General features: G+C 26.6%; 1 protein-coding gene and 1 long non-coding RNA gene across 12 annotated transcripts; one reads left to right on the top strand and one right to left on the bottom strand.

The window, feature by feature from the left end:
* Positions 1-1,660: 1,660 nt before the first annotated feature.
* On the bottom strand, positions 1,661-24,895 carry LOC148232742 (acyl-CoA Delta-9 desaturase). The gene is made up of 8 exons (XM_088189189.1): positions 24,744-24,895; positions 24,424-24,666; positions 22,196-22,355; positions 12,877-13,007; positions 8,684-8,889; positions 5,560-5,745; positions 5,390-5,496; positions 1,661-1,995 (listed from the first exon to the last, which is right to left on the bottom strand). Exons 3-8 carry the CDS (start codon positions 22,341-22,343, stop codon positions 1,796-1,798), a joined length of 978 nt encoding a protein of 325 aa, XP_088045315.1. The 5' UTR covers positions 22,344-22,355; positions 24,424-24,666; positions 24,744-24,895; the 3' UTR covers positions 1,661-1,795.
* LOC148232741 (uncharacterized) lies at positions 24,879-27,903 on the top strand. 11 transcript variants are annotated; one of them, XR_015810317.1, is made up of 6 exons: positions 25,032-26,046; positions 26,166-26,296; positions 26,372-27,001; positions 27,080-27,130; positions 27,217-27,326; positions 27,560-27,903. It is a non-coding gene; the product is annotated as an uncharacterized LOC148232741 (long non-coding RNA). The 11 variants fall into 11 exon arrangements; XR_015810322.1 differs by having other exon boundaries at positions 26,372-26,935; positions 27,217-27,903; XR_015810315.1 differs by having other exon boundaries at positions 27,217-27,903.

Below are 27,903 nucleotides of genomic sequence, written 5' to 3'. Positions count from 1 at the left end.
ACTCTTTCGAATCAGAATAAAAATTTGCTAATAGCGACAAGCCGTTTTCCTCACTTCTTTGTCTGTTATTGACTTAACTATATTTTCCAAATTAACTATTTTTTTGTTTATACGATAAAGTTTTTGCCTTAGTGAGTGTATTATTTTTTTTACGTTTTTTTTAAATTAACCTAACATGATTTAATTTTCGTAATAAATTAATTTTATTAGGAGAATTGTAAGCATCAGTATTCGAAATTGACGTTGACGGGAGTGGAGACGATGGTTGGTTATGTAAAGGGAGTTGGGTTTTAATCGTTTATACAAAAATTAATGTGGGTTAAAATGGTACGAACAGATGACACTTCTTACGGATGTCATGGACGTAAAATATGTTCAAGCCATATTTTTGCAATTTTTGTTCTAAAGTAAATCTAAAAAAGTGTATAATTTTACTGTTATACGTAACAAAAATATTTGCTAATGAAATATATTATTTTTATCATTTAAAAATAAATTAAATATAAACTGGAAGAATAGAATGCTCAGCCCTAGTTGGCAAGTGTAGAATGACGTGTTTTGCATGAGTCACTTTTAATAAAAAATCCTAAAATAACACAAATAATTGCAAAATGTAACATGTAAAATGATAAATGCAATACCTCTGCTGTTTTTCACTGTTTTTACACGATAATATCGAACAGGAATCCATATTTTAATAAGTTTGTCGAATGCGCGGAGACGGGTACCACCGATCACGCGTTTGGGGTGAATGATCTAGAGACGAGGCGAATAATATTTTATAGCACGCTAAATTTCTTCCTATAGGCCGCTCTATATTATATGATATTCTTTACTCTATGATTCAGCCTGTATGCGATTTTCTTGTTTCTATTTTTTCGATTGTTATTTTTTTGTGCAGTGTTTTGTTTTAATTGTTTTAACTTCAAAAGCGATTTTTTATATTATTGAAAATATTTTTTTTTTAAATGGAAGGTAGTTTTGAGAAGCAAAGATAAAGAAATAATTTCTCTGCACACTACTTTAATATTTATTTTAAACTTAGAACCCCAAATAAAGTGATATGTTTACTTTAAAGATAATTATATTACTCGAAATATGAATATCGGGCAAAAGGATAAGAAATCCTATAAAATAAATAATATTAGTATTCTTAAACTATTTTTAATGTTTTAAAATATATCATATCATGTATGTAGGTATAATATTAAAAAAAACTGTATTATAAAAATTGCTACGTGCAGCAAATTAATCCACAATATGGCAACACTGAGCAGCGAAAAAGTCACTGCTAATTATCAATTAAATATTATGAATAGATATTTTTAATGCATAAAATATGATTTCAGAAAATATGACGCAACGGTGGCTAATTTTTATATATTTGTAGCATAGAAACGATTAACCTGTACATATTAAAATATACTCAAGAAATTATATTACGATTTTAAAAAATAAATAAAATTTTATTTTTGTTGTGAGGCCCGGAATCAATATTTTTCAAGGGCCCGGGTTCGCTCTCGGCGGCACTGTTTTTGTTCACGTTCTTTCAGCGTGTATATGCATTGCCCACTCTCTTAAAAATGAGCAGAACGATTAACAAATATTTTTTAATGTATAAAATAAAGGACTTGTATTTGTGTGAATAAAAATGAATTAATTTGGGATATATATATATATTTAAAAAATAAAAACATTGACACAATTTATTCAATTCACATAATGCGTGCGCACATACATTAAAAATCTTACAAACAAAACTTTGGTACACACTCTATATAAGACAAAGTTGTTATCACTTGTCTCTGGTGAGATAGTGTTCGGCGGGCAGACTGAACTTCTTCTCCGCTTCGTTCAGGCAGTCCGATATTGGGCTGTTGGTGGAGATTGACTTTCCCAAGGCGTACTTTACTGCGTCAGTTTCCAGCGTCCGCAGATCGGATGCCCATCCCATGGCCGCCCAGACTCTGATGAACGTCGTCGAACAGCCTGACCCTGAAACCGAAAGACGATGACATAAATTTGGTAACTTTTAAAATAAAAACCCGTTATTGAACGCGCTCGATTCGGTTTTATGTGGAACTAGCACCTTTTCTCACAAACACATATTCATAATACAACCATACACACCTACACACGAAAACATTGTGTAAATATGACACTAACATGTTAACTACGCATACATACAAAATATGTGAAACGTTACACATACATATAACAGCTCCTCATAGCTACCATAGAAAACATCTTTGTGTCTGGATTAACCCATATTAATAATACAGCCTATATTTCTTTTGTTTAGCACTGATTTTTTCAGACCACTGCCAGATGTTTTTCTATCAAAATATATTCTCAATCGAATATTCAAATATTTTCCAAACAATTATTTAACAGTTTTTCCTCTCAATATATCGGAGTGACTAGTTCCGCTCTAAAATCCATGTTTCTTTATGCGCCTTCATTTTATTAATATATTCGAAACAATGAGACACTCTTTCTCAACAAAAAACTGATTTTAAATGTATTCCAAAAACATTTGTGAATAAAATGTTTGTGGCGGTGTCTACTATGACCGAAATACATAGAATTTTTTATCAGTTTAAATTATTTTATAATATGTATTAATAGTCTTTCTTCCATTTTTGTAAAAACGATGCAAAAAATTAATTAAGAGCTTCTTTAACATGCCCTTATTCAATATTTTAATGCCCTAAAAAAATTACAATCTGAAAGAGTAAGGTCTGGAGAGTATGGGGATGTATGATAACATCCAAATTAAATTATTTTAGCTTGTATTGGGTCATCATCACGATATTTGCAAATTGTCATAGTTAAAAAGTACCCCTTTTTTGCTTAAAAATTGTGTTCCAACCTTTTTAGGAGCTGTGTTTAATTTGGTTGCTATTTACAAAGCATTACCTTTTTGCATGGTTTTTTTGTTTTGGGGTGGTGCCCAATGTTTTTTCACGTTACATTATTGTAGACAAGCAATATTTCATGTCAAGTTATCAATCAATGCAAAATCGTGCCTTTGTCTTTGTTGAAACAATGTTGAAAGTCCGTCCAATTGATTGACAGCTGACAATTGGGGAGGAGTCAAAAGTATAATACATAATGAAATTCATATGCGATGCAAATGTGTCACAACAATTAACTGATTAACTTTCATTGCTATTTTAAAGTGAATCAATGGAAATTATGACATTCAACTTGTGATGTGTCATTTATTCATCAATAAAAATCTAGACATCAATCTTGGCTGTATTTTGTTAAAACTAACTTTCATTTAAATAATTAAGTAGTGTGGTGTGAATTAATATTTTTTTTTTTTTAATATTTCAGACAGAATAATCGGGGAAGAATATTATATAACGCCGTTTGAACATGCAGGTCTGAGGTTACGTGACAACAGTAGAGGTAGGAATCATGTTCATGTGCGAAGATCGCAAATGAACACATAATGCTCAGTTACTTCGCCTAAATTTATTATCTATGATCAATACTTGTTAAACACAACTGAAAATCTATAGTTCAGCTTCCAAAAAATCATGTATAAATAATTTATTTATTTAAAGCACGATTTTGGACTAGCTGTTGCAAAATAATGTAAATAAAACAAATCAAGGTGATTGTTGCCAAATTTAGTCATTAAATAGTATTTAAATTATACAAATCTTATATTTATAACATCGTAAATAATTGACTGACTAATAAAAATTAAAAGCATAATTATTTTATATGTGAAAAGAAATAATGCAAATTGAAATATTTGTATGTAAATCAAATCAATGGTTCTAAACGTATTAAGTTCAATTTATTATGTTATTACTGTATTACTTTATATAAAATATCATATGATAAATCACGTGTCATTGATTAGGTTTTCCTAGAAAATATTATTTGTTTGAATTAAAATTTTGACACTACATTATAAATATTCAGGCTATTTTAGATATACTTGTATCATAAAATACATTTAATTCAGTAATTTTCTAAAAAAAATATTTATTTATATTTTATTAAATTAAAATAGATTCAAGGTAAATATTGCATCGTATACATGTATATTAAAATTGCTATAAAATATTTAATCAACACATAATTACTAATTATGTTTTAGTAGTTAAGAAAATGTCATTAGTATCTTTTTAAAAAAACCTGTTATTGGAGTTTAAGTTATTTTATCGAATATTAGCTAATCGTTTTATAATTCATGGCAAAGGTAGCTAAACCCAAAACGAGTTTAAAATTATGCAAATGTGGCATAAATTTGTATATTGTTTCAGATTATCTCATGGTAATGAAAATATCGATGTAAAGAGACTTTTCCTTGAAAGTATTTTTCTATCAGCGTAGATTTTGTAGCAATAGTGACCTTTTTGCTTATTATTCGCGGGGTCATGCGAACAATAAATCGTTTAAATGATTTCCCTTTCTCTTTTTATTAAGATTATAATTTTATAGCATCGCAATGTGATCAAAATTAAGATCTGCGCTATTAGTAGAAATAGATTGACCGAAAAAAAAAAATTAGCAATGGTAAAAAAAATAATGAATGAAGCATTTTTTATTACACTGCTTATGTTTATATTATTCCAACGTAAAGTTTTTTTTCTTATATTTTATATCCATTGTTTTAAATTAAAGTTGCGCAAAAACATAATTGAAGGCTTCGCTATAAAATCAGCCATTTTTCATTGTATATGACAATAAAAAAACACTGCTTATATTTTTAAATAAACGATGAGAATCTCTATTATACATAAGCATTATTTATACTTTTATTTGTTCTGCAAAGTGTAACAAAAATGTAGCAAAAGTAAAAGAGCAGCAAAAAAAGTTACATTTAGGTCTTTAATAAATTACTTCAAATAAAAAAGCTTAGAATTATGATATATAAAATAAAATAAATAAATAATTAATTAAAAAATATTTTTTAACTTTCAGGCTATATTGCGATTATTTGCGATTATCAGATTTCTACGCAGTTTCTTCTATCGTATTACATATTTCTACAATGTTTTAAATCAAATATATGTTATATGTATGAAATTATGCGTAACATATTGTCTGTCAGGACACTGACAATATCGATTTTAATCCGAAGCGCAGCGAGCTCGTAGAGATCGTTCATTTTTTAACTTACAATTAAGATTTATTAAAAAACTTTAAGCTTCTCATAACCATCCGCGATAAACTTTCAACAAACTTTCACAACCATAAGATTCCTTAATGACACAAAAAATAACAACATAAAATTTGTGCATCTGTATCTTTATCTTACGCTGATATTTTTTATTTATAAACTTTTTCAATTCTTTTCACAAGTATTGTCAAGTAAATATGTTATTTATATCAATCAAACGTTTAATAAATTAAAAATATTTACCATAAGCTCCAAACTCTCCACATTTATAGTCCCAAGGCAGTAAGTAGTGGTATTGTGGCCAATAGCTTTTTGTCAAGATGAAAACGAGATTGGTATCTGCTGGATATCTAATAAAAAATATGAATTTAAAATATTGTATATGCTCTATATAAATATATGTTTAAACTTACTTTTCTCCTGGTTTCAGACCCCAGATCAGATTGGCGCTGTTTATCAACCAAGAACCATGCAGAACGAAAGCATATCGCAAAAATCCAAGGATGAAGACTGAGTTTAAGATGGATTCGCCCCAATACTCCACGGGAGCATTGATGGGTAGCAGAAGAAAGATAATGGGATATAAGAACCAATAGAACCTGAAAGTAAAAAAATATTTATTTTATTTTCAATAATTTATAGAGATCCTTAATGTAACTTATGTTACTCCTCTTTTATAAATAAGTGAGAAGAAAAAAAATTAATGCTTGACTGAGCATCAAATCAAATATCTCAAAAATTTAATCAAATAAATATATAAAAATGAGTACTAGGACATAAAAATACAAGTTTTTATGATAGACCTTCAAACTGTTATTGAAGCTCTTTGTATCAAAAAACAAAAATTTACGACTCATATATTTTAGGAAGTTGATTTATTACACTCTGCTACTATTTTCGCAGAATTTTATTACTATATTTTGACAGAAGGTTGGCAATTTTTTTATACTGCCAAAATAACAATAAATATATAATATAATACATTTCCACGATATTTTTAAAAGCTTAAGTAACATTACAGTGTTAATAAGATTCTTCTCATTTATTTATAAAATAGAGCTTTTGCTTTCTCTAGTAATTTACTCAATATATCACTATTGAACAAAATATATTTTAAGTTAAATCATTAGAATAACGAATTCTTCTCAAATAATATTTCTAAAAATGGTACTGATACTGAGGTCTTTTATATAGTTCTTCATCAACACTTTTTTGGACTAGACTTTTAGTAATATATTCAAAATAAAAAAATATATAAATCATCCAACACAAATTTGACCAGCTCCTCGTAGCTATCCCCGAAAATAAACGTAGTTTCGAGACATTTTTAAATTTATCTGTATTTTAAATATTATTTATTTACATCATTTTGTGTATTTTTATCTTTAAAACATAAAATATATATTTTTATTTTTGACAAGAATACTATAATTAATTTAAAAACAACAGCTGAATCAATTTATAATGATTTATATTTAACGGTAAAAAAAATATATTTAATTAACCCTTTAAATGCCAGTGAGTTTTTAGTAAGTCACCTATTATTTCTCTTCGCGCGTCAGTATCTCTTTCTAAAAATAAATGTAAAATACAAAGCTTACAGCTATATTAAATAATAAAAAATGTAATAATCAATAAGTGGACTTTTTATGAGCTGAAATAGCTTATTATAAGAAATGTTTAATGTCTAATATATACGACCTATAGTTCGACTTCAATTAATGAACACTATATTTCTACGTGATATTATGAAAATCTAGGAATTCTGACACGGATTTTCCAGATGCAATAAAAATTAAAAAACACTAGGGTTCACATGGGATTCAAACCCATGTCTTTCAGGTAATAGACACTGATTTACACCATATATAATATATTTAAAGTAAATAAATTTATGTCTAACTCAATTATAAAAATATTTAATATCCCTAAACCTATAGATCAAATTTTAAATAACATGTAGTTTCTTAACATGGACATTTGCCTTCCCCCCCCCCTCTTTAAATTTGGCTAGAAAAATGCTTGGCATTTAAGGCAATATTAAGAAAATGACCACTGACTAGCCAACTTTTGCCCCTACCTTAGAAAAAGCTCAAATAAATTAAAATAAAATCGAATCTATCGCGAAAATTGTCCTTTCGATGAAATTATATCGGAAAATGTTTTCACCAGTAGATATATATTTTATCAGTGAAAATATAATTTATCTGGCAGGTGATAATAAAATTATATGCTTTCAACTTTTTCATATTATATACATTTACATACTATTATTTATTCACATGCAATGTACAAATGTTACAATGAATGTGTATTTTTCAGTGAAGTTATATTGTCACTAGTGAAACTACAAATCGGGTTATCCTTTAGAGAAAATCTATAAAAAAACTGTCTAAAATCTATGCCAAAAATATTTTTTAAATATGTCATTCCAGTGAAATTATATTGGAATTAATTTTCACCGGTAGATATATATTTTTACCAGTGAAAATATAATTTATTTGGCAGGTGTTTGCTTTCAACTTATCCATATGTAGTAATACAAACATTTACATACTTATCATTATTTATTTACATGCTAAGCATCAATGAAATTGTATACTACTCTAAAATGACTAAAACTGAATATGACAGTTGCGAAACGTCCATCTGCTGTTCAAACCCAAACCTAACCTAGTGTTATTCTAAAATTTCATTAGATAAAGTCCAAAATACTAAACTAAATTTGTAAATGTAACTAAATCTTAAGCTCCAGATAATATTTTTATTGACATTATTACGTGAAATATTTATTTTGATTAAAATGTTTATGAAAGCAGAATAAGTCCATTTATTAATACATTGAGATATTTAAGAATTTGCGTTTGAATTAAAATATTGACAAACGTTAATCAATCAGGTAATGTTTTTTAAAACTATAATCTTCTTAAATTTTATTATTTAATAGTAATTCATTAAAATGTTAAGGGAGGAACATATATTTAATCTACAAATGGACTTATACCACTTTCAATAATAGCAAATTATGAAAATATAAGCAATAGCAATTTAATCTGAAGTTGGATTTCTGAAATGTATTTTTTACTGTAAAAAATAATATTTAAATGAAAACATATAAATAAACGAATAATCAAGTTTATTAAAAAATAATTGCAGTAATATTATAATGAAAATAAATTAATTCGGTACAACTTATTAATATTGCAATCTTATTTCTCTTTTACAATTTTGTCAATTATGATTATTTCGATTGAACTGAAGAAAATAAATTATTATTTATTCAGTAGACAATAACAAATACTCTGTTTCCACCCCGAATCGTCATATTGACCGTATGATCGAGAATAGGACCTATCCCAATTCTGAGAGAGTATATAAGAGAGATTATGGCGTACTAAAATCACTTTCATAAGGAACATTTTTTTTCTACCACTTCGCTCCCGACTTGGAACAAATAAATTTTTATTTCAACTCGCACCAAACAGAACTACGCAGAGGCATCTATATGTAGTTATAAATAAAAAGTAAGCTTCATACCTTTTCTGGAATACGACAATCGAATCGCTATCCAAATCGGTCATATCAATTTCATTGATGAGCTGCTCCTGTTTCGGGCTGAGGTTTTGCAAGTGTGTGAAGAATTGGGCATAAGCCAATCCCTTGTTGTGGTTGTAAGGATCACCATCGGTGCCAAAGTGAGCATGGTGCAATCTGTGATCCTTGACCCAATTGTAAATGCTGCCCTAAAACAAAAAAGTAAACAACCTTAGCAACACGAAAATGTGAATAACCTTATGTTATGCATATACTTTAACATCCATCGCGTTTTCATTGAAATTGTTGTAGTGCGTTTGGAAGGTCATCTTCTTAACGTAAATAATATACAATCCTAATCGAAATGTAATATTTATCCATTCTTGGGTTATAATTTTGCATGACGTCCAAGACACATACATTCTTATTTTTTTATTGCATAACTATTATAATATATTTAATAACGTTAATCTGTTCGTTATATGCAAATGGGTGATTTGAATAAAAATGGCGTAAAAATCCTTCATTGACGTTCGAATTTGATAGGACTGTCGAAATCAACATATTAACATGTTAATAGTCATATTGATTATATTAAATTAAATACTATGTTTTCATCAGAGACATATTTTTAATAAAAGCATTATATTTGTGAATAATTAATAATGCATACATACTGATATAAATTATTATTAATATTTGTAATATGAATCTCATGATTCGTGGGAAAAACTCTAGGCTAAAATATTACCTTGAAACCTAGATTCTTACATACGCAGTTTCTACGCAGTGCGTTTTCTTTGAAAATATAAAAGTGTAGGAGTGTCAATTTTTTTCTTATAAAATAAAACATACTTATTTTAGTTATTAGATTAATTTTGCAATTAATCTAATTTATATAAAATAGTATATAATAAAAAGAGAGCAATCTCAAGCGCTGACGTTCAAGAAAAAGGGATGCAATCGCGACTCTCTATTCTAAATCAGGCGCAAGTCTGTAGCGAAAAATATTTTTGAATGGCATCTTTGGATTTTTAATATGTAAAACATATTTACATTGAGTATATTTAATATTTAAATCCAGTTATTCTTATTCTGTGCAAGTATTTGATTTTATAGGCTTGAATCGCCTATATATATTTTGATTTTTTCAGTGATGCAAATAGAGCTGTATCATCCGCAAAAGTATATATTTTATTGGTTACAGTTTTGATCCCACCACACTACTATGTGTGACTCCAGATTAATCGAAATGGGTAATGTTTTTATACATTTTTAAATAATATAGAAAGTATTTTCAATAATTAGTATAAAATTTCGATTCAAGATATATTCAACGTTTCAAAAAGAAACAGGTCAAAAAAATGAACGATTTCGTAGAAACTATGTTTAATTCATGAGGTAGCTCAATAGAATAGACTTTTTTAAGCCAAAGGTTATATTTATTTAATAATATTCAATATAAGTAAATACATAAATGCTTATGCAGTCAGTTATTTTCAATACTTAAGAGTTTAAAATAAAAATTAATGCAAATAATGCTTGCAAATATTTTCTTGTATCAATAAATGCGAAAAATGATAGAAGTGTTTATTTGCTGAAAAACGTAAAATTCTTTAATGTATAAAAAAATAATATAAATCTGACATGAAAAAATATTTTACTTAAAATATAAATTTTATTAATAATTACAATTTAATAAATCTTCATATTTATAGTATAACAGTGCTTTATTTTTTCTATAACTAAAATGAATAAATTAACATTTTTTTAATACACATATAATTAAGAAAGATCTAAAATATTATTGATTATTTATTTATTAACAAAGTTTATATTTTTAACTATTTTTTAATATACATTTAATATCTTTAAATAATATTTTCTTGCAATTTTGCATATGTAATTTGATCATATAAAAATATTTTTTATGTGTAAGCAAAAAATATGCGTTTATTTATTTATTACTAAAAAATAAAGCATATATTGATTTAATTTAATATGTAACATATAATTTTCTTTATTTACTAGAAACAATTGTTACGTTAGTTATTTTCGTAACACATTTCTTCAAGATCATACAAAACTTAAAATCGAATTAAACGTCTAAAGTCAACTAGAATATTACTATAAATATTTTAAACTTCTTAATAAAACATTTTTCTACTGTTATTTGACAAACGAGATTTTTAAGGATTTGTTTAGTTTTATCTCCTGACAAAGTTCTTACCTATACCTATTTTAAAATTGAATTTTATTATTCTTGCGCAATTTTTCCTTTTAAAAATTTCATTAGTAAATGAATTATAGTCTGAAGTATCCTTAATAAAATATTTCTTGCAATCAATATTTTTTAATGTGAATTATAAATAGGTTTGGTTTTAAAGAACCTCTTACTAGTACTTGAAGATTCTGATTCACTGCACTTATTAAAAATCCTGAAATCGAATCATCAATTTGTACATCTAAATTCAAGATTCATATGATTTTTTCAAGTTTAGTTACTGACCAAATTCCCACATTTTTTTTAATATCTATCTGAAAATTAAATTTTGTTACTCTATTTCAATATTTCCCATTAAATTAGTCTAAAGATTTTTTTCATTGAATAAAAAAAGACATCTTTAGTAAAATTTTTCTACAAGTTCAAACCAAACTTTGAATCGAATTAAACCAAAATATTTAAGCCCTATATCTTTACTGTTAAAATCAGTATTCATAAAATATTTTCAAACGAGATGAATAAAAAAAAATCTTGGTTTGAAACAAGTACCTAATTTAAAGTTCCAGATATTCGAAATTGATATATCTATATTCCAGATTGTTAGGATTTATGTATATTTATTTATAGAATAAAATGTATTTTCAGTTATTAATATTTAAATGAAAAGTATAAGTTTTTAATCATTTTTTTATTCCACTGAAATATTTCTCTATAGTCTGTAGATTTTTTTTCATTAAATAGATAAAGTTGTCACATCAGTATTTTCAGTAACATATTTTTTCAAGCTAAAAATAAAATTCGAATCGAATCAAACAAAAATTACAAGCCTCTAACTTCTATACTAAAATCAGTATTCTAAAACTTCCTCATTAAATATGTTGCTACTGTTATTTGACAAGCAAAAAGAAATGGCACAAATATATTTTGTGCTATTTTTTATTGCTTTAAAATATTTATCAATACAATCATCACTAGTTCATAAACTACAGTCTGAAGAATTTTGTTTATTTGATTAAAAAAAGTCAGTTCTTTACTCAATAGAATAAATTATTTTTGGAGCATCTTTTGGAATGCAGGAAATCGAACCTCTAATTATTTTTGGAGCACCAAAAAAAACGTCATAATCTATTTTAAACACAAGGTTCTTTAAAAACGATATCATAGTCATTAGACTTTTATTTATACGTTCTTTAAAATTTATTTAAAACTCTTTATATTGTATCGTTGAATCATCTAATTCTTTAAGTAGATTTAATTCAGTGCTATATAATATTTTTACATAACTCTGCAACATTATATTTTTAGTGCACTTTTACAAAATATTTTTTTATAAATGTTTTAAAAATGATGTGCTCCATATTTTATTTAAGCTCCTAAATCATTTCTTCTGAAAATGGAGTACTTTTATGTAACGTTTTCATTAAAAAGTTACAATTAAGCAAATATTTACATAATAATTTTAGGGCTCCAAATAGCTTTAATATTTTCACTGGAGAACATCTAAAATATTTTTTAGAAAATCAATACACAACTCAATTTTAAATTATTTTTTTAGAATCAATACAAACGGAGTTAATATTTATTAAATATATATATATATATATAGATAAAGTTTTATTGATTTTGAAGAAAATTCTATGCAGCAGTGTGACAAAAAATATACCTTTCAATTAAGTAATTTACATAAATAGTTCAAAAAAATATTTTTTGTATTCCTATTTACTATAACGTGAATAAATAATTGTGACTAAATATAGCATTTTAACCGCTATATACTATAAAAATGTCTGCTATTATTTTTTGTTAACCTTGATTGATATATATGTTTCCAAAGTACACATATGTATATATTAAAAAAAATCGTTTTAGAACGTTCGTTCTTAACCCCGCCATTTAAACGCGTCCGGGGGTCACTCTGAATTTGCATTCGATTAATTCACACGCAAATACACAGAAAATTGTTAATATTCACCTGTCCAAGTAACGTCTGGAACACCATCAAGATGACCCGAAGGGTCGTATTGGCTTTGTAGGCGGCATGAGCCCAAAGTCTGTGAGCCCCAGTCGTTGCCCCCAACAATGCACAGGCTACTAATACTAAACCTGGAAAACGTAAATTGTATTAATATTCTGTGGTGTGATGATATTGAGGACTTGAATATCCAAAAATTATCAGAAACGGTTTAAGCTGAACGAAAGAAGTTCATACAGTTCTTATAAAATGAATAGCTGAATAAATGTATTGAAATTGTCTCTAATTTTAAAATAAAGCAAAGTCTGCCTTATTAAAAAATATATTAAATATAAACATAAGGTTTCAATAGTTTTCAGTGAACTTAAATTTAATAGTAAATTTTGTTTTAAACCTTTAGTTATGACCACCATTATCTTTGGTTTAAAGTTATTTTAAACCTAATGTTATGTAATATATCAATTTAGTATATTATTTTAATTAAATCATTTTTTACATTAAATATAATTTGTTTTAACAAAAATATTTTGCCTGCTGAACATTTTTGCTGATATTTTATGGCTTTTTTTTGCAGTGCTTAAATAAGCAAATATTGTTGTCACCACACATTTCATTGCTATAATTTATGAACTAGGAAGAATTTGGCAAAGAATAGATTCAATATAAAATCGTGAAGATTATTTTATAAATAAATATTAAATTTATATTAGGATGAATATAAATTTTCATATTATATTTTGATTGATAAACAATACTTAAACCAGTTATGGATTTGGCCATAAAGCAACTATGTCAATGTTAATTTCTTTAAGTTCAAACCAAACTTCAAATCAAATTAAGCTGTAATATTACAGACCTCTAACTAACGGTCAAATCAGTATTCTAAATTTCTTCATTGAATATTTTACAAACGAGATTTTCTTAATGTGGATAATAAATATTCTTGTTTTAAAAAAGCTATTATTTAAGTTTTACTAGTACTCAAGGATTCTGATTTAACACAATTTTTGGAATTCCAGTCGAAACATTAACACTGATTTCTATACCTATTTATTATTTTTTTCATTAAACAGAAAATTTTCAAGCTCAAAACAAAATTCGAATCAAATCAAACTAAAAAAAAATAGAGTCCTCTAAATTTAATATTAAAATCAGTATTCTAAAAATTTTCATTAAATATTTTCCTACTGTTATTTGACTAACGAGATAGTTTTCCTAATATGGATAGTGAAATTTTTGATTTGAAGCAAGTTTTTTATTCAAAGATGCAATAAATTCTCAAGATTCTTAAGAATCGTATTTGTACATCCAAATTTAAATTTGTAGGAATTGTTTGTGTTACATTTATGGACTAAAAATAGATTTTGTATTATTGTTTTTTTTATATTTATATGTAAGCGGAAAATATTATTTTTAATAATTTTTTTTATTCTTCTGGAGTTTTTAATTATCAATAAAATATTCATCAGTAGTTCATAAACTTAAAATTTATTCGAGAATTGTATATCTAAATTCTCGATAAAATATATTTTGTGTTATTTTTTTTATATTTATATGTAAACGAAAATTTTCTATTTCTTTAAAATATTTATCAATACGATTTTCATCAGTAGTTCATAAATCACATTCTGAAGAATTTTGTTCGTTTGATAATAAAAAAGGCGTAAAATCAGACCTTCACTAAATGGAATAAAATTATTTTTGGAGCATTTGAGAGAGAGAGAGAGAGAGAGATGTTTATATCTAAATCCCAGATTTTATTTGACTAAAAATTTGTGCTAATTTCATATTTACATGAAAACGATAAAAATATGATTTAACCAAATTTTTTTATTTTAATTTCATAATTAAAACTGTATTTTGTTACTCCTCTGAAATATTTCTTATTAGAATTTTCATCCATATTTTAGTAGTGAGTTAATTTGTGAACATTTGTAAATTTGTTAGTATACACCTGGAAGTGAGTTAATTTTACGTATTTTTTCATAATTATTTCTGTTAATACTTATTTATTATTATTTAATATTACATTTATAGTGAATAATAATAAAAAAATCTGAGATATTATTATTTTTATTGCTTTGATTTATATTATTAATTTATGTATTAGTATGTTTTTAGAAGTAATTTTACATATTTATTATTCGGTTTTTATGGATATTTTTGAGGCTTTCATTTTTTTCATAAAATTAATATAAACTATTTTTTGTCATGTAATTTTTTTTCGTACTCTTTTATTTATTGGTATTATTTTGTATAGAATTCATTTACAAAAAATTAAATTTAAAAAAATATTATATAATTATAATGTTTTTATTTCTTTAGTTATATATGTAAATATATATCAATCTGGGGTAGCTCAAAACAGTGTAAGATCGACCGCCGTACATGTACGGCGATACTCCTCAAAGGATTAACTCAAAGTTGTATATTTAAAAATCGTAATAGTAATTCAGATTTTGATTCACTGAATTTTTTGGAAATCCTAAAATCGAAACTCTAACTTCAATAAATCCTACGGATTCTTGAGGTTCGAAATTTTTATATCTTAACTCCAAATTAATATAATTTGTTTACTGTAATATTTCCTATTAGAAATTTCATCAGTGTGAAGATTTTTTTAATTGAGGTAAAAAATCGAAACATCAGTATTTTTAAAAACATCGAATCGAATCAAACAAAAATATTTGAGACCTCTAACTTTAATATTATTAAATCTATATTCTGAATTATTTCATTAAATTAATAAATTAATGTGGATAGTAAATAGTATTGATTTAAAACAAGCTCTTAATATAAAGTTGCATATTTAAAAGTCTAACTAGTAATTGAAGATTTTGATTTACAATACCTGAAAATAAGACATCTTAAGAATTCTTAAGATTCGAGATTTTTGTATCTAAATTTCAGATTATGCTTATTTACTGACTAAATTTTTTTTAAATATTTATCTCAAAATTTATATTTAATATTCTTCTGCAAAATTTCATCAGTAAATAAATTATAGTCGGAAGATTTTTCTTCAATGGATAAAAAAAATCGTAACATTAGTATCTTTAGCAACATTTTTCTTCAGGTTCAAACTAAATTTCGAATCAAATTTAACTCTTATATTTAAGTTTTCTAACTTTATTAATAAAATCAGTATTTTATACTTCATCATAAAATATTTTACTACTGTTATTTGGCAAACTAGATAGTTTTCTTTATATGGACAATAAAAATTCTTGGTTTGAAACAAGTTTTTTACTCAAAGTTGCAATAAATCCTGCGGATTCCTAAGATTCGATATTTGCATATCCAAATTTAGATTTATGTGTTTATTTATGGACTAAATTTTTTATATATATATATGTAAACGAAATTTTTTTAATCAATTTTGTTGTTCCTCTGGATCAATAAAATATTCATCAGTAGTTCATAAACTACAATTTGAAGAATTTTGTTTAATTGCTAAAAAAATTCGTTACATAAATTTTCCATCCAATGGCATTAATTATTCTTAGAGCATTTATTTATCATTATTATTTTGTGGTCTAAAGAATTTTTCTCCTTTCATTAAAAAGCCGTAACATCAGTTTTTCACTCAATGAAATTATATTTAGAGCATCTAGCATAAGTTTTTAACTAAGTATTTTCAAAATATTAACATGGTTATTAAGCTTTAACTTCTACGTTCTTTAAATTTTATTTCAAGCTCCTAATTAATTTTTACTATTAATGCTTCAAAATTAATTTTTACTACAGTTTCTTTTCCTCTTTCAAATATCAATAATGAATGCTTTACTTATGCAGTTCTTTTAATTTATTGTCCGATTATCTGAATCATCTTATTTGACAACTTTAATATTTCCAGCAGTAGATTTTATTCAGTACTATATAATTTTTACAGTATCATTGTACTGAATTTGTAAAAATATCATCAGTTCTTTAAAAATAATGTCAAAATTACTTTCTTCATATTTTATTAAATATCCTTAAGCATAATGTTGAATTTAATATTAAAATATCTATATATTGTTTTTAAAGATTATTATAAAACATCATCAAATACTTGTCACTCTTCTTCAATTTTCAATATCAGATTATTCTATTGCTTCTTAAAGTAAGACTATCATCATCATTAGTACCAACAGTTATTACATCAAGTTTGTTATTTAAAAGTAGTATTTTTAAATGGATTTGCGTCAGAAGTTTTGATTTACAACAACTCCATATATAGCCGTTGCTACAATACCTGTTTTAAACCTATTTTTATTTCACAAACATTATTTTTATCTAGAATTGAAACCAATCATGCCCATTTAATATAAGTTATATTTAATAATACTCAATTTAAATTTGCTATAGAATAAGCTAGATCAGTATAGAAATGGGTTAACAATAAAAACGGTCTTAATATTTGCTCAATATGTTTCATTACAAGCAATTAAAAAATATTGTACTGGGATATTGATACATGTCTTTCGATGAAGAAATAGTAAAGTGGCGTATTAAAAGTAGCCCAAAGATGTTTTCTAAATGCTAAATTTAAAATTGGTATATAAAGGTATGCGCATATTGGTACATAAATTATAAAATATGGTGTCACCTTATTCGTTATTGTGAAAAGGTTTAGAACTCATTAATAGTATGTTGTAAAAATACATTTTAAGAAATTGTATACAAATATTAACATAATTTTGAATTCGTACAGAATATACAGAATCATTTATGAAAGAACCTTTAAAAACATGTTTTATATACAGAAAATTAAGATGCTAATACTATAAATATCATTTTATAGATTTTTAGCAGTAAAGTGAAATAAACCCGGAAACATGTTTTCGTTTTAAATATTCAAGGTTAATTTTGTAATCCACGTGCCATTGCAAAAGGGCATCTGTTGGAATCTTATAAAATTTCTTCATGCTAAGTTAATGTTGAAATCATGAGTTTGACTTAATTAATAAATTATATATTAAGTACACAAAATGTCGGTCACGTTCAAGGAAAACCATAGTCCGAATCATATTCATTATTTATACTTACACATACGCACATTAAACCATACGAGAGTAAAACCGGTTTAGCAAAGTGCAATGTGTATAATTACAACAGTGACATTAAAATCCATACAAATTCATTGAATTTTAATAACAATTAAACCAACGATTGTCATTATGGAACTGAAACATAAATGATTTATTTGTATATCTGTATATATAATATTTGGAATAATGTTAAAAAGCCGAAAAAATACATTTATAACTCTAAATATAAACTGCTTTGATACAAAACACTGTCATACAAAAAATATATCTTCATTAGCTTTAGAATATCAAATCAACATTTCGGTACAAGTGAAAATTTGCTTAACGTAATTTTTAATCATCCACAAGATGATTGACGTTTAACAACAGTGAAGACTACTACCGTATAAAAGTAAACAACCAGCTAGCAAATAATTAAAGAATTACAGTCTTCCTTTCTTAAGACAATGTTAATTAAATGAGTTAAAACATATATTTTTAACGCTTTGTTTAAGGATTTAAATATAAAAATCTTGATATTTATAGATCTTAGTTTTTCGATTCATAGAATTCAAAAAAAAAATCATATATCAGAATCATTATCTTATATAAAAGCAATAATATTTATTATCGACATAAATAAAAGTTTGTAAAATATTCAATGAACCAAAATTTTGCGCTGCACGGTTTATTAAATAGTGACATTTTCATTTATGACAACAATTTTTTTTAAATGTATGTACAGTGTAATTAAAAATTTTCTTTTAGACAAATTCCAAAAAAAAAAATGCATTAATTAGTTTTTCTTTAAATTAAATTTTTCTTTATAACTAGCTTTTTTAAATATTAATTTATTATTAATTATTAGTAACCTCATTTTAAGAAATCATAATTATTTTTCTGATAATAATTATTTTAAAACAATATTATTGTTACGATAAGAAGCATGCAAGAATCAATGTCAAGCGTCGTGTTTCGTACATATAAAAAAATATTATTTAATTAGCTGTCGGTCCCACACTTTAGCGAGGTACCGTAGCTAGTATTATTATTTATATTTTATATTTACATTTACAAATGTATGTTTTTGAATATTTACGTTTTTCCATGCGTTTTAAAAAATAAAAATTAAAGTCATCATAAAATTAGAATCAATGTCGTAAATCGAGTTCAGTTTTAGAATATTAATATTAAATGAGTCTTGCAAAATGATTTATATTTTTTTAATTTAAATATTTTTAGCTTGGCCGAGCTATTTTATTTATTAATAAATTTTTTTTTTAAATAAATGAGCTATTTTAAATTAAGGACAATTTAAATGAGCAATATATAAAATAATTGTTTCAAAAAATGATTTGATGGACAATTAGGTGCGAGCGAGCATTGATCAGAACAGTAAACACCCCATGAATAACTCTCTGTAACGAATATTTTATCCAAAGAAATATTTGAAGATTCACCTTACATAAATGCACAAACAATTAATTTATTTTAATGCACATATAGTATCTTAAAATAATTCCTTAAATTCATAATAATATTTTCACAAAGAACCTCAAATATTCTAAAAATAATTATTTTATTCCTAATTCTCAGAAATTATTCAAAAAGCGATCCTTTGGCTATCAATCATCCACATACATATTAAATTAAACGTTTGTATGAATTTATATATATGATTTAAAAAAACCTAAAAAATAAGACGAATGCTTTACAACTCAAAAAAGGAATTTATTTATTTATTATTTATTACAGAACAATATTTCTTCTCCTCCTGAATTATTTTTGACAATAAATAATAATTTAATACATTATTACCGTAAATTATATATTATTCTTCTAACTTTTATAAGCAATGTTTTGAAATGGCACAGTAAAATTTTACACATGTTTGCCAAAAAGGTACGAAACACGATGCCCGACATCTTTCAACGAATAAAGAACGCAAGAATATGATCGTAAAAAATTGTATAATTCATCCTTATATGGATTTTTTAATGCATGATGTTTTATATCAAGATATTAATAAAAATTTACACATTAAAATACTAAATAGTAAATAGGGATTCTAATGATAACAAAAAATCAGCTTCGAGCACAAAACATGAAGCGTAAGATTGTGAATGCAAAGCGCAAATTTATATGCGCGTTACGCAAAACAGCTGACTTCAAGCCTAGATTCTTATTATTACTGATCATATGATAATGTTTTTTTAATTTGTATTGATTGACACACATTATGTTTATTGTCTTTAATAATATTTTTCACCTAACCTAAATTTTTTCAGTGTATCAGAAAAAAACAGTATAATATTATTAATGAAATTTTAATTTCAATTTTAAGCAAAATTAAATATACACAATTTAGTTTGAAGTCTATTTAAACAATTCAATAATGTGCGGCATGAATTCCAATGCATGTAATTTTTCTAAAGAAACAAATTAGGTGAGTGATTAACATAATCTTGCTATTTGAGTTTCGAAACGACAGTAGAAAAAATGTATTATTTCAAGAATATGTTTAAAAAAACAATTAAAAATATTTTTTGATTTTTTGCAAAAAAAAACAGTAAAAATGATTTATTTCTGTTTTATAGATTTTTCTAAAACCATTAATAAAAATCGAAAGTTTCAATATCAAGTGTCATATTAACACAATGCCTTTACTATTAGCTAAATATTGCCTTTTTCTGTCGATTGCTTCTTTTAGTTTAATCAATTGTGATCAGTACTTAGTGGAATCAGTAGTACTTGTTGAAATTAATAGCAGCTCATATTACATAATAGCTTTTCAATCCCATCAGATACACAACATGCGATCTTTTTAAGATAACGTTGTTGTACTAAATCCAGTTTTTATTGCCAGAAAATGTGGCATAATACTTAAATGTATCGATATAGTAGTTTAGTGGATATTTTACATTCTCTATATATCTCTAGTACTACTTTTTGCTCTCTTTATATTTTCTGAAGCTACATACTCATCTGCGAGCCGTTGCATGTAGCCCAACAATTACTGTAGCACGCAACGACTCACAGATAAGTACACATGTTTTAAAATTTCTGTAACATTTTCCATATGTACATTATCAATCACTATCAGCAAGGTCTCATCGAGCAACTGATTTTTGACGCTTTTCAGTTCATAAAAACTCATATCGACATCGTGTAGGCATTGAATAAGGTTTGCCACAAGCTTCTATCAGTTTCTATTGGTAATCTCCATAATCACCGTCATTTTTTAAATTACAATACTTGTCATTTCGAGTATTTCCCTAGCTATAAGAACTCGCAGGTGCTCGATATTGTCGTGCGGAGCGCCTGTCACTTTACTCATATAAAATAATTGGTCCATAAAACGAATTGTTTGTGTATTACTGTTGCACAGATTAGGTAGCGAATAGTGAACACCCCATAAATAATTTTCCGACGATTTACCGTAAATAAATGCACAAACTATTCGTTCCTTTTAAATTGCACCCATTTATTAGCAACCCGCGTTCTGTATGACACTTTGGTACGAAGTGTACTTGAAACTGGATCCAATATATGAATCCTAGTGAGGCAAAGTACTCCTTATTACTAGAGAATATTCAAAAGAATTTTCTCATACATTTCTACAAATCTTATCGTCGTAGTACATATGCCATGAAACATTTTGTGTAGCTGTTTTGGAGCAACATTGACAATTCGTCAATGTTATGTGAACGTAAGTAACGATCGCGTCCATTATTATAGACTGTACAGGCTAGGTCCATATTTCTCGTTCATTCCCTCCTGACTCGTACCATCCAGACTCTTTCGAGTTATACCGAACTGGCACAGTTAATGTGGAACAATACTCATATCATATTAAATATATAAATGTTAAATCATAACAGTAATGATTTTATTTCTTTATGTAGCATTTAAAAATTACACCTGAGTTTCAAATCACCTGTCGTATGTAAGATGTAACTGTACACATCAGATTTAATAAATAACCAATTAATATTTGACCGATTTTTCCACTAAGTACATAACGAGCGACCTTGTTCTAACGCAAGAGCAAGTGCAAGAGAATCATGCTGCAATTACTAATCATGCTTTGTCACAGATAGACGTTATGCTAATTATTTTTATACATTATTATATACTCATTCATTTATGTCGTATTTTTTTTTAATAATTCACGACTCCATTTCCATCCAAGGCTTAAATGTATTTATGATCTTATTTTTAAATCCTTCGCGTGAAACCTGTTTTGGCGAGATTGTGAAAAATCATACTGAATTGCGATATTTAAAATAAGGTCAGCAGTGACTTACAAAATAAATTAGTGAGGATTTTTGCGTCGGTGAACGCCAAGTAGAGGCCGTACGTGGACAACACGTGGATGTGTATGACGAACAGGACGCTGGGCCAGTTGGCCTCTCTCCTGTTCAGTGCCTTTTCGGAGCTCGCATCGGCTGACATCTTCACCTATAACTGGCAAATATAATATAAAGCATCGATACATATAGAATACAATTCGTAATATCATTTATACGTGTACTGGTTTTGTATTATGTATCATTATATATAATTGATATAAATTAAACTCCTTCCTCGTCCAAATGTGTAATTCCAGACATAATTTGCTCATCAATAACCTTGATAGTAATGTAATATACAATGTAATGAAATATAAATGCTAACAAATTCAATTATTTAGGCGATATAGTGTTTTTTTGACAGATTTACAATCGTGTCGAATACCTTTTCAATTTCAAACAGAAGCATACCGCAGCTTTTAAATATATTTTGTTAAAAATACTACAATAAAGTGTCGCATATTACAAAAAATCTCTTAAATGATAAATTTGATCTCTTATATTTTTTCTCTAAAAGTAATATTAACTGCGTTACAATTTTTTATAGTTTTTAAATACGCCCTATTTCAAAATAATTTGACAAAAACATACTATATGTATATAATATATACCAGAGATGGTCAAGACTATCAATGAAATTAAAACCAACGTAATACTACTTAAATATTTTTAGGTATAATTTTGAGACTAACTATTTAATTAGATATTACTGCTTTTTTAAATTGTCCTCGTAAATATCTCGGCTAAATTTCGTTTAAAATAGCGGCTATAGAAAAATTTAAAAATTTATAAATTTGTTACAAAAACTTAGAGCAAAATATAAAAAAGTCAAAATAATAAAAAAAAAATTGATGTACATATATATATATCCATAGTTCTAAAGATAAATAAAATATCTTTTATTTATCTCAAATAAGCTCATTAGCCAATCTGATATTATCTTATTTTTAAATTAAATATTATCCTTTAAAAAACTAAGAAAAAATACAGGGGTTTCAAGTTTTATAAAAGATATTTATTAAAAATAAAAAAAATATTTACTAAATTCCTGCAGTTTTTGACGGGCAATTTTTTACTTAAGCCTAATTTTGATCAGTTTACAGCTTACAAAGAAATATGGTATCAAAATTTTATTTAAAAGATTTTTTAATTGTATAAGTAAAACACAATTTTAAAGGAAATAGCCAATTGCCAGAATTTTAAAAATAAAATGTTGATAATCATAATAATATTGCAATACGCAGCAGAAATAGTTTATTGTTTTTGTTGTATTTTATAAAATAAAACCATTATTCAAATCAGTTTTTTTTCAAATGAGGGGGGGATATGTCATTATTATGCTAATTGAAAATAACTCCTGTCTGTAATATATTATATTATAAGAGTTTTTTTAAAGTATCCTAGACATGGTGTAAAAAACTGCGACGTGAAACTTTTTGCAATAGCATTTCTTTCGAAATCTACGCAACTAAAAATAAAATAAAATATCCTTTCCATTCGCATACATGCGTAATATACATAATTCTAATTTTTTATTTATTAATATTAATCTATATTTTAAATCAATGAACGATGACTTTTTATTTTTTACAAGTCTATTATAATATTTATAAATGGTGTTTCATCAGCGTGTTTTTAAATCTAACAAAAACATCTTTAAGCAAAGAGATTTTTTTTATTGTAAAAACTTATTAGTATTGCCAATATATCCTCTTTTTTATAATTTTAGTTCCTACATATCTTAAATAATCATCGGCAGATAATTTTGAAATATTTTTAATTTCTGGCAACCCTAATTATAAAGAAACACATTTAACCAGTTTTTTAATACTAAATTCAACAACAAGTAAAACTTGAAATGTTACTATCCACAGTCCTTGTTCTTGACATGGTATAACAAAAAATGGAGACAAACTTTATTTCAAATTATTATATTCAAATAATTGATGCACCATTTTGTAGTTAAAATGATATAAACGCACACGCTCGACATTATGACGCATTAATAAATAATATCAAACGTGTATATTTTATTTATTGTGTAAATAACTTAATAAATTCAAACCTATGTAGGTATACAATGCGCGTTATTTAATTGAAATATTTATTTATTTCGGCCATGGCTAATATCTGCGGTGTTATGCTCAAAGCCCGTAACATGAAATTAAATTTTAGGTACTCACTCGAATTGTCCGTCTGAAGTCGCTCCTATGCGACCAGCGGATGACAGGTGACTTCGGAGGAAAACCCTCGCGGAAACTCGACCGGACCGAGGCGCTGATGCTTGGCGATTGGCGGTCGTGCGTTCTGCGAAGCTTCGAAAACGATTCTCAAACGTCATACGCTCACACGCACACGCAAATCACTCACACACCCGAAAACTATGATCGATAATCGATTTCTTAATCGGTGTATCCATTATGACACTGTAATTCAACACATACATATATATTATACATATTATTATTCATTTTACAGTTATGAATAAAAACAGTTACTTAACTATTAACGCCCTTATGTTAGATATAAAGTATTATATTTATTTATTATTATTTAAAACGTACAATTGTATTGAATAGGATGTATCGTTTCAAGGTAAGCTACAATTAAAACGCAAGTTAAACATTCTTAGTGACATGGCTGAGCACCTGGGCTGACCCTTAGCACGACCGAAGATTCATTTGCAATTGAAATAATCTAATTAAAAAATCAAGTGTCGTTATTTGTGCAAACGGTGTGTAAAAAATATACTATGTTTGAATTCAATTTATTTTTAATTTATTCATAGTAAAAAAGTATTGGCGTATTTGGCTTAATATATTTTTGCCTAACCTCTGCTTTTTTAATACGACTAATAATTATATAAATATTTATTAACCATATCACCGTAGTGCTATTTTGCGGAATTGAGTGCAGTGCTGTGTAGCGACGCTGCGCTTGTTAAATTGCTGTTCTCATAATTATCAACGATAGTTATTATTTTTTTATAAAAACAAAATATAACATTTAAATGGTTTATTTATAAATATATTACATTAAAAAAATTTTAATTTAAGGCATTGTTATGTTTACATATAACTTACTTAAATTGTATTTGTAACTAAATGAGCCGTTTTTTTTAAAGTGGAATAAGTCCATTTTGAAAAAATGTCTTAATGGTAGTTTTAGTCATATAATAATATCCTCTTTTTTATTTATAATCACACAGTCAATGGTGCATAATATATTTATAAATTTATCAAAAGTAGTTGAACTGTAAAATGTTATCAAAGGAATGTTTTTGTTGAAAGTGGAATAAGTCCAATCGTAATAACCATAATTGACAAAAATGAAATATGAATAACTTTATTTATATTATTTTAACATAATAAAAATACTATAACTATAATAAAAATAAAAACGATTACGTTAAAATTATATGTATATAAAAATCTTTTCATATTATTTTTTTTTTGCCAAGTTTTTTATAAATTAGTAATAAATTATTTAAAAACAATTTTTCATAAGCTTCGAGACTCATCCAGAAATAATATTCATTACTTCGCATCGAATAAGCATTGTTGTACATATCATTTGTAATTATCGGACGGTCGCCCAAAGATGGCCACTTAGAAAGTTAAGCTTTTACATAATAGAAAGCCAACTAAGCAATAATGCGATTGTGAAATCAGGAACCAGAGACTAGAGCGACTTAATTTCCACAACTACAAAGCTCTTCTACGACTATTCCTAATTCGACAGCGCCGCTTGATACTGGCTGATAAATTATATATTTGTGCGCAATAAGCATTCTAATCCCGAAAATCGTAAGTCAAAATATCACTGCAATATGTCTCTGATAAATCTAACGTTAAATAAGGTATACTTATTTAATGTTAGAACTGAAAATTTACTGTGAAAATAACTGACTCAAATTAAAATTTAGAGAGCTGTAACTGGTCAGCCATGTGAGACTCATAACGAGAATTATAAAATGGAAGATAGCTAAAGTGATTATGACACCAAAAACCAGAAACCGGTCCATGTAGCTTCCGAGAAGAGCATGAGAAAAATAATGTTGGTAACACTTTAATATATTTCATCTATTTATTTATTAAATAAAAATATATAAAATTATATTATTTTTATAAGTTTTACAGCGCTTAGAAAGTGCGTGGATACTCAGGAGAAAATCTTTTATTTTAATGCGGAGCCATTCGTACACCACCTGCTGCACCTCTTCAACGTACCTGGACCTCTTTGAGCGATTCAAATATGTAAAAATCTGAGTTATTCAAGATACTTGAAGTGCAGAACTCTTTGCTACAGTTGCTGAATTATTTTTCCAAGAAAATTATATTTTTACAGAAGTATGGTAAAAATTAATTTTATTAAATTGAATACTAACTTTAAAATATCTTTTAGTTCATTTTAAATAATCATATTAATAATGCAATTTATAAATTTTAAATGGAATTCTGGTGACGAATATATATAAATAAGTTCGGGATGTAAAATGTGCGAGAGGTTTCACACCTGCCCGGCTATTGTTATGGGAAGCCGGCAGCTCCCACTGCGAGACATGAAGGCTGAAAGGCCGAAGAAATAGACAGATTCAAAACGTCAACCGCATGAACGGTTGATGACGGGCGACTGTAAGCACGGATACCAAATCAATTCCCGAAAAGCAATTCATGGCGCACGCGTATTGACTACGTAAGACAGCTGGCCAGCCAACCCGCCCGCGCTGCAGTCGGCTTTAGCCGCTCCCTCGGTGTGATTGTCTGTAGCCGGATATCTAAGCGATTACGTTTCATAATCATGTAAATTAAAAAAATGATAAAAATATTTAATTTTCAGAAACATTTTACAATCCAAAGGCATGCGCCGCATCTACCGCATGAATGGACCGTACGCCACTGATATACTTATTACCACTGCTATCATCTTATAAACGCTACAAAAGTACTCAATCGATGTCTTCTTTATAATTTTAGAGTGAGCTAATGTTGTATATATATAGCAGATGATTTGCGGTATTACATAACATCATTACTATAGAAGTCTTCAAGTCATCTAGAAGATCGGGTTGAACTCTTGCATTCAGGTGACTACTTAGTTGGATCTGGTCGAATGGTCTAAATGGGAATCGGCTGCTTTTTCTGTGTTTTAATGATCATATATCTAAACAAAGCAACATTTTGTAAAAGTTCAGCTGGATTCTCGCTTATTCCAAGTCGGAAGCGAAGTGGTAGTTCTAGATCAGTAGAAATGATTCAGTACGCTTTTAGTTTAAGCTTATACCATTAATAATTGGGGGTAATCTGACGTTTCTTCCAGCTCGTAAGCGTCTAACCAATGCGATGATTTTGAGCGGAAACATATTTTTTTATTTTAAAATTATATTGTAATTCTATGGATTTTTTTATTTGAGCGATACTATGTATATTTGGCGGTGATTTTAGGCAATGTTTTTATTGAACTCTTTTTTAAGTGCTTTGAAACTGTTAATGCATACCGTTTAATGGTTGTACGCTCAGATACGCATTTTTTTGTATAATATAATTAAAATTCTGGTTGATCATTACTGATTTGATTTTCCTATATTTTCATAATCTCACGGATGAATATCGTGACAAATAGAGCTGTAATAAAATTTATTTAAAAAAATGTAATTGATTTCA

Source organism: Plectrocnemia conspersa, unplaced genomic scaffold (assembly GCF_051122295.1).
Source record: "Plectrocnemia conspersa isolate PC_06_02 unplaced genomic scaffold, ASM5112229v1 ptg000008l, whole genome shotgun sequence".
Classification (NCBI taxonomy): domain Eukaryota; kingdom Metazoa; phylum Arthropoda; class Insecta; order Trichoptera; family Polycentropodidae; genus Plectrocnemia; species Plectrocnemia conspersa.
Note: the sequence above shows the minus strand (reverse complement) of the source record. Positions and strands in the feature narration are given on the sequence as shown.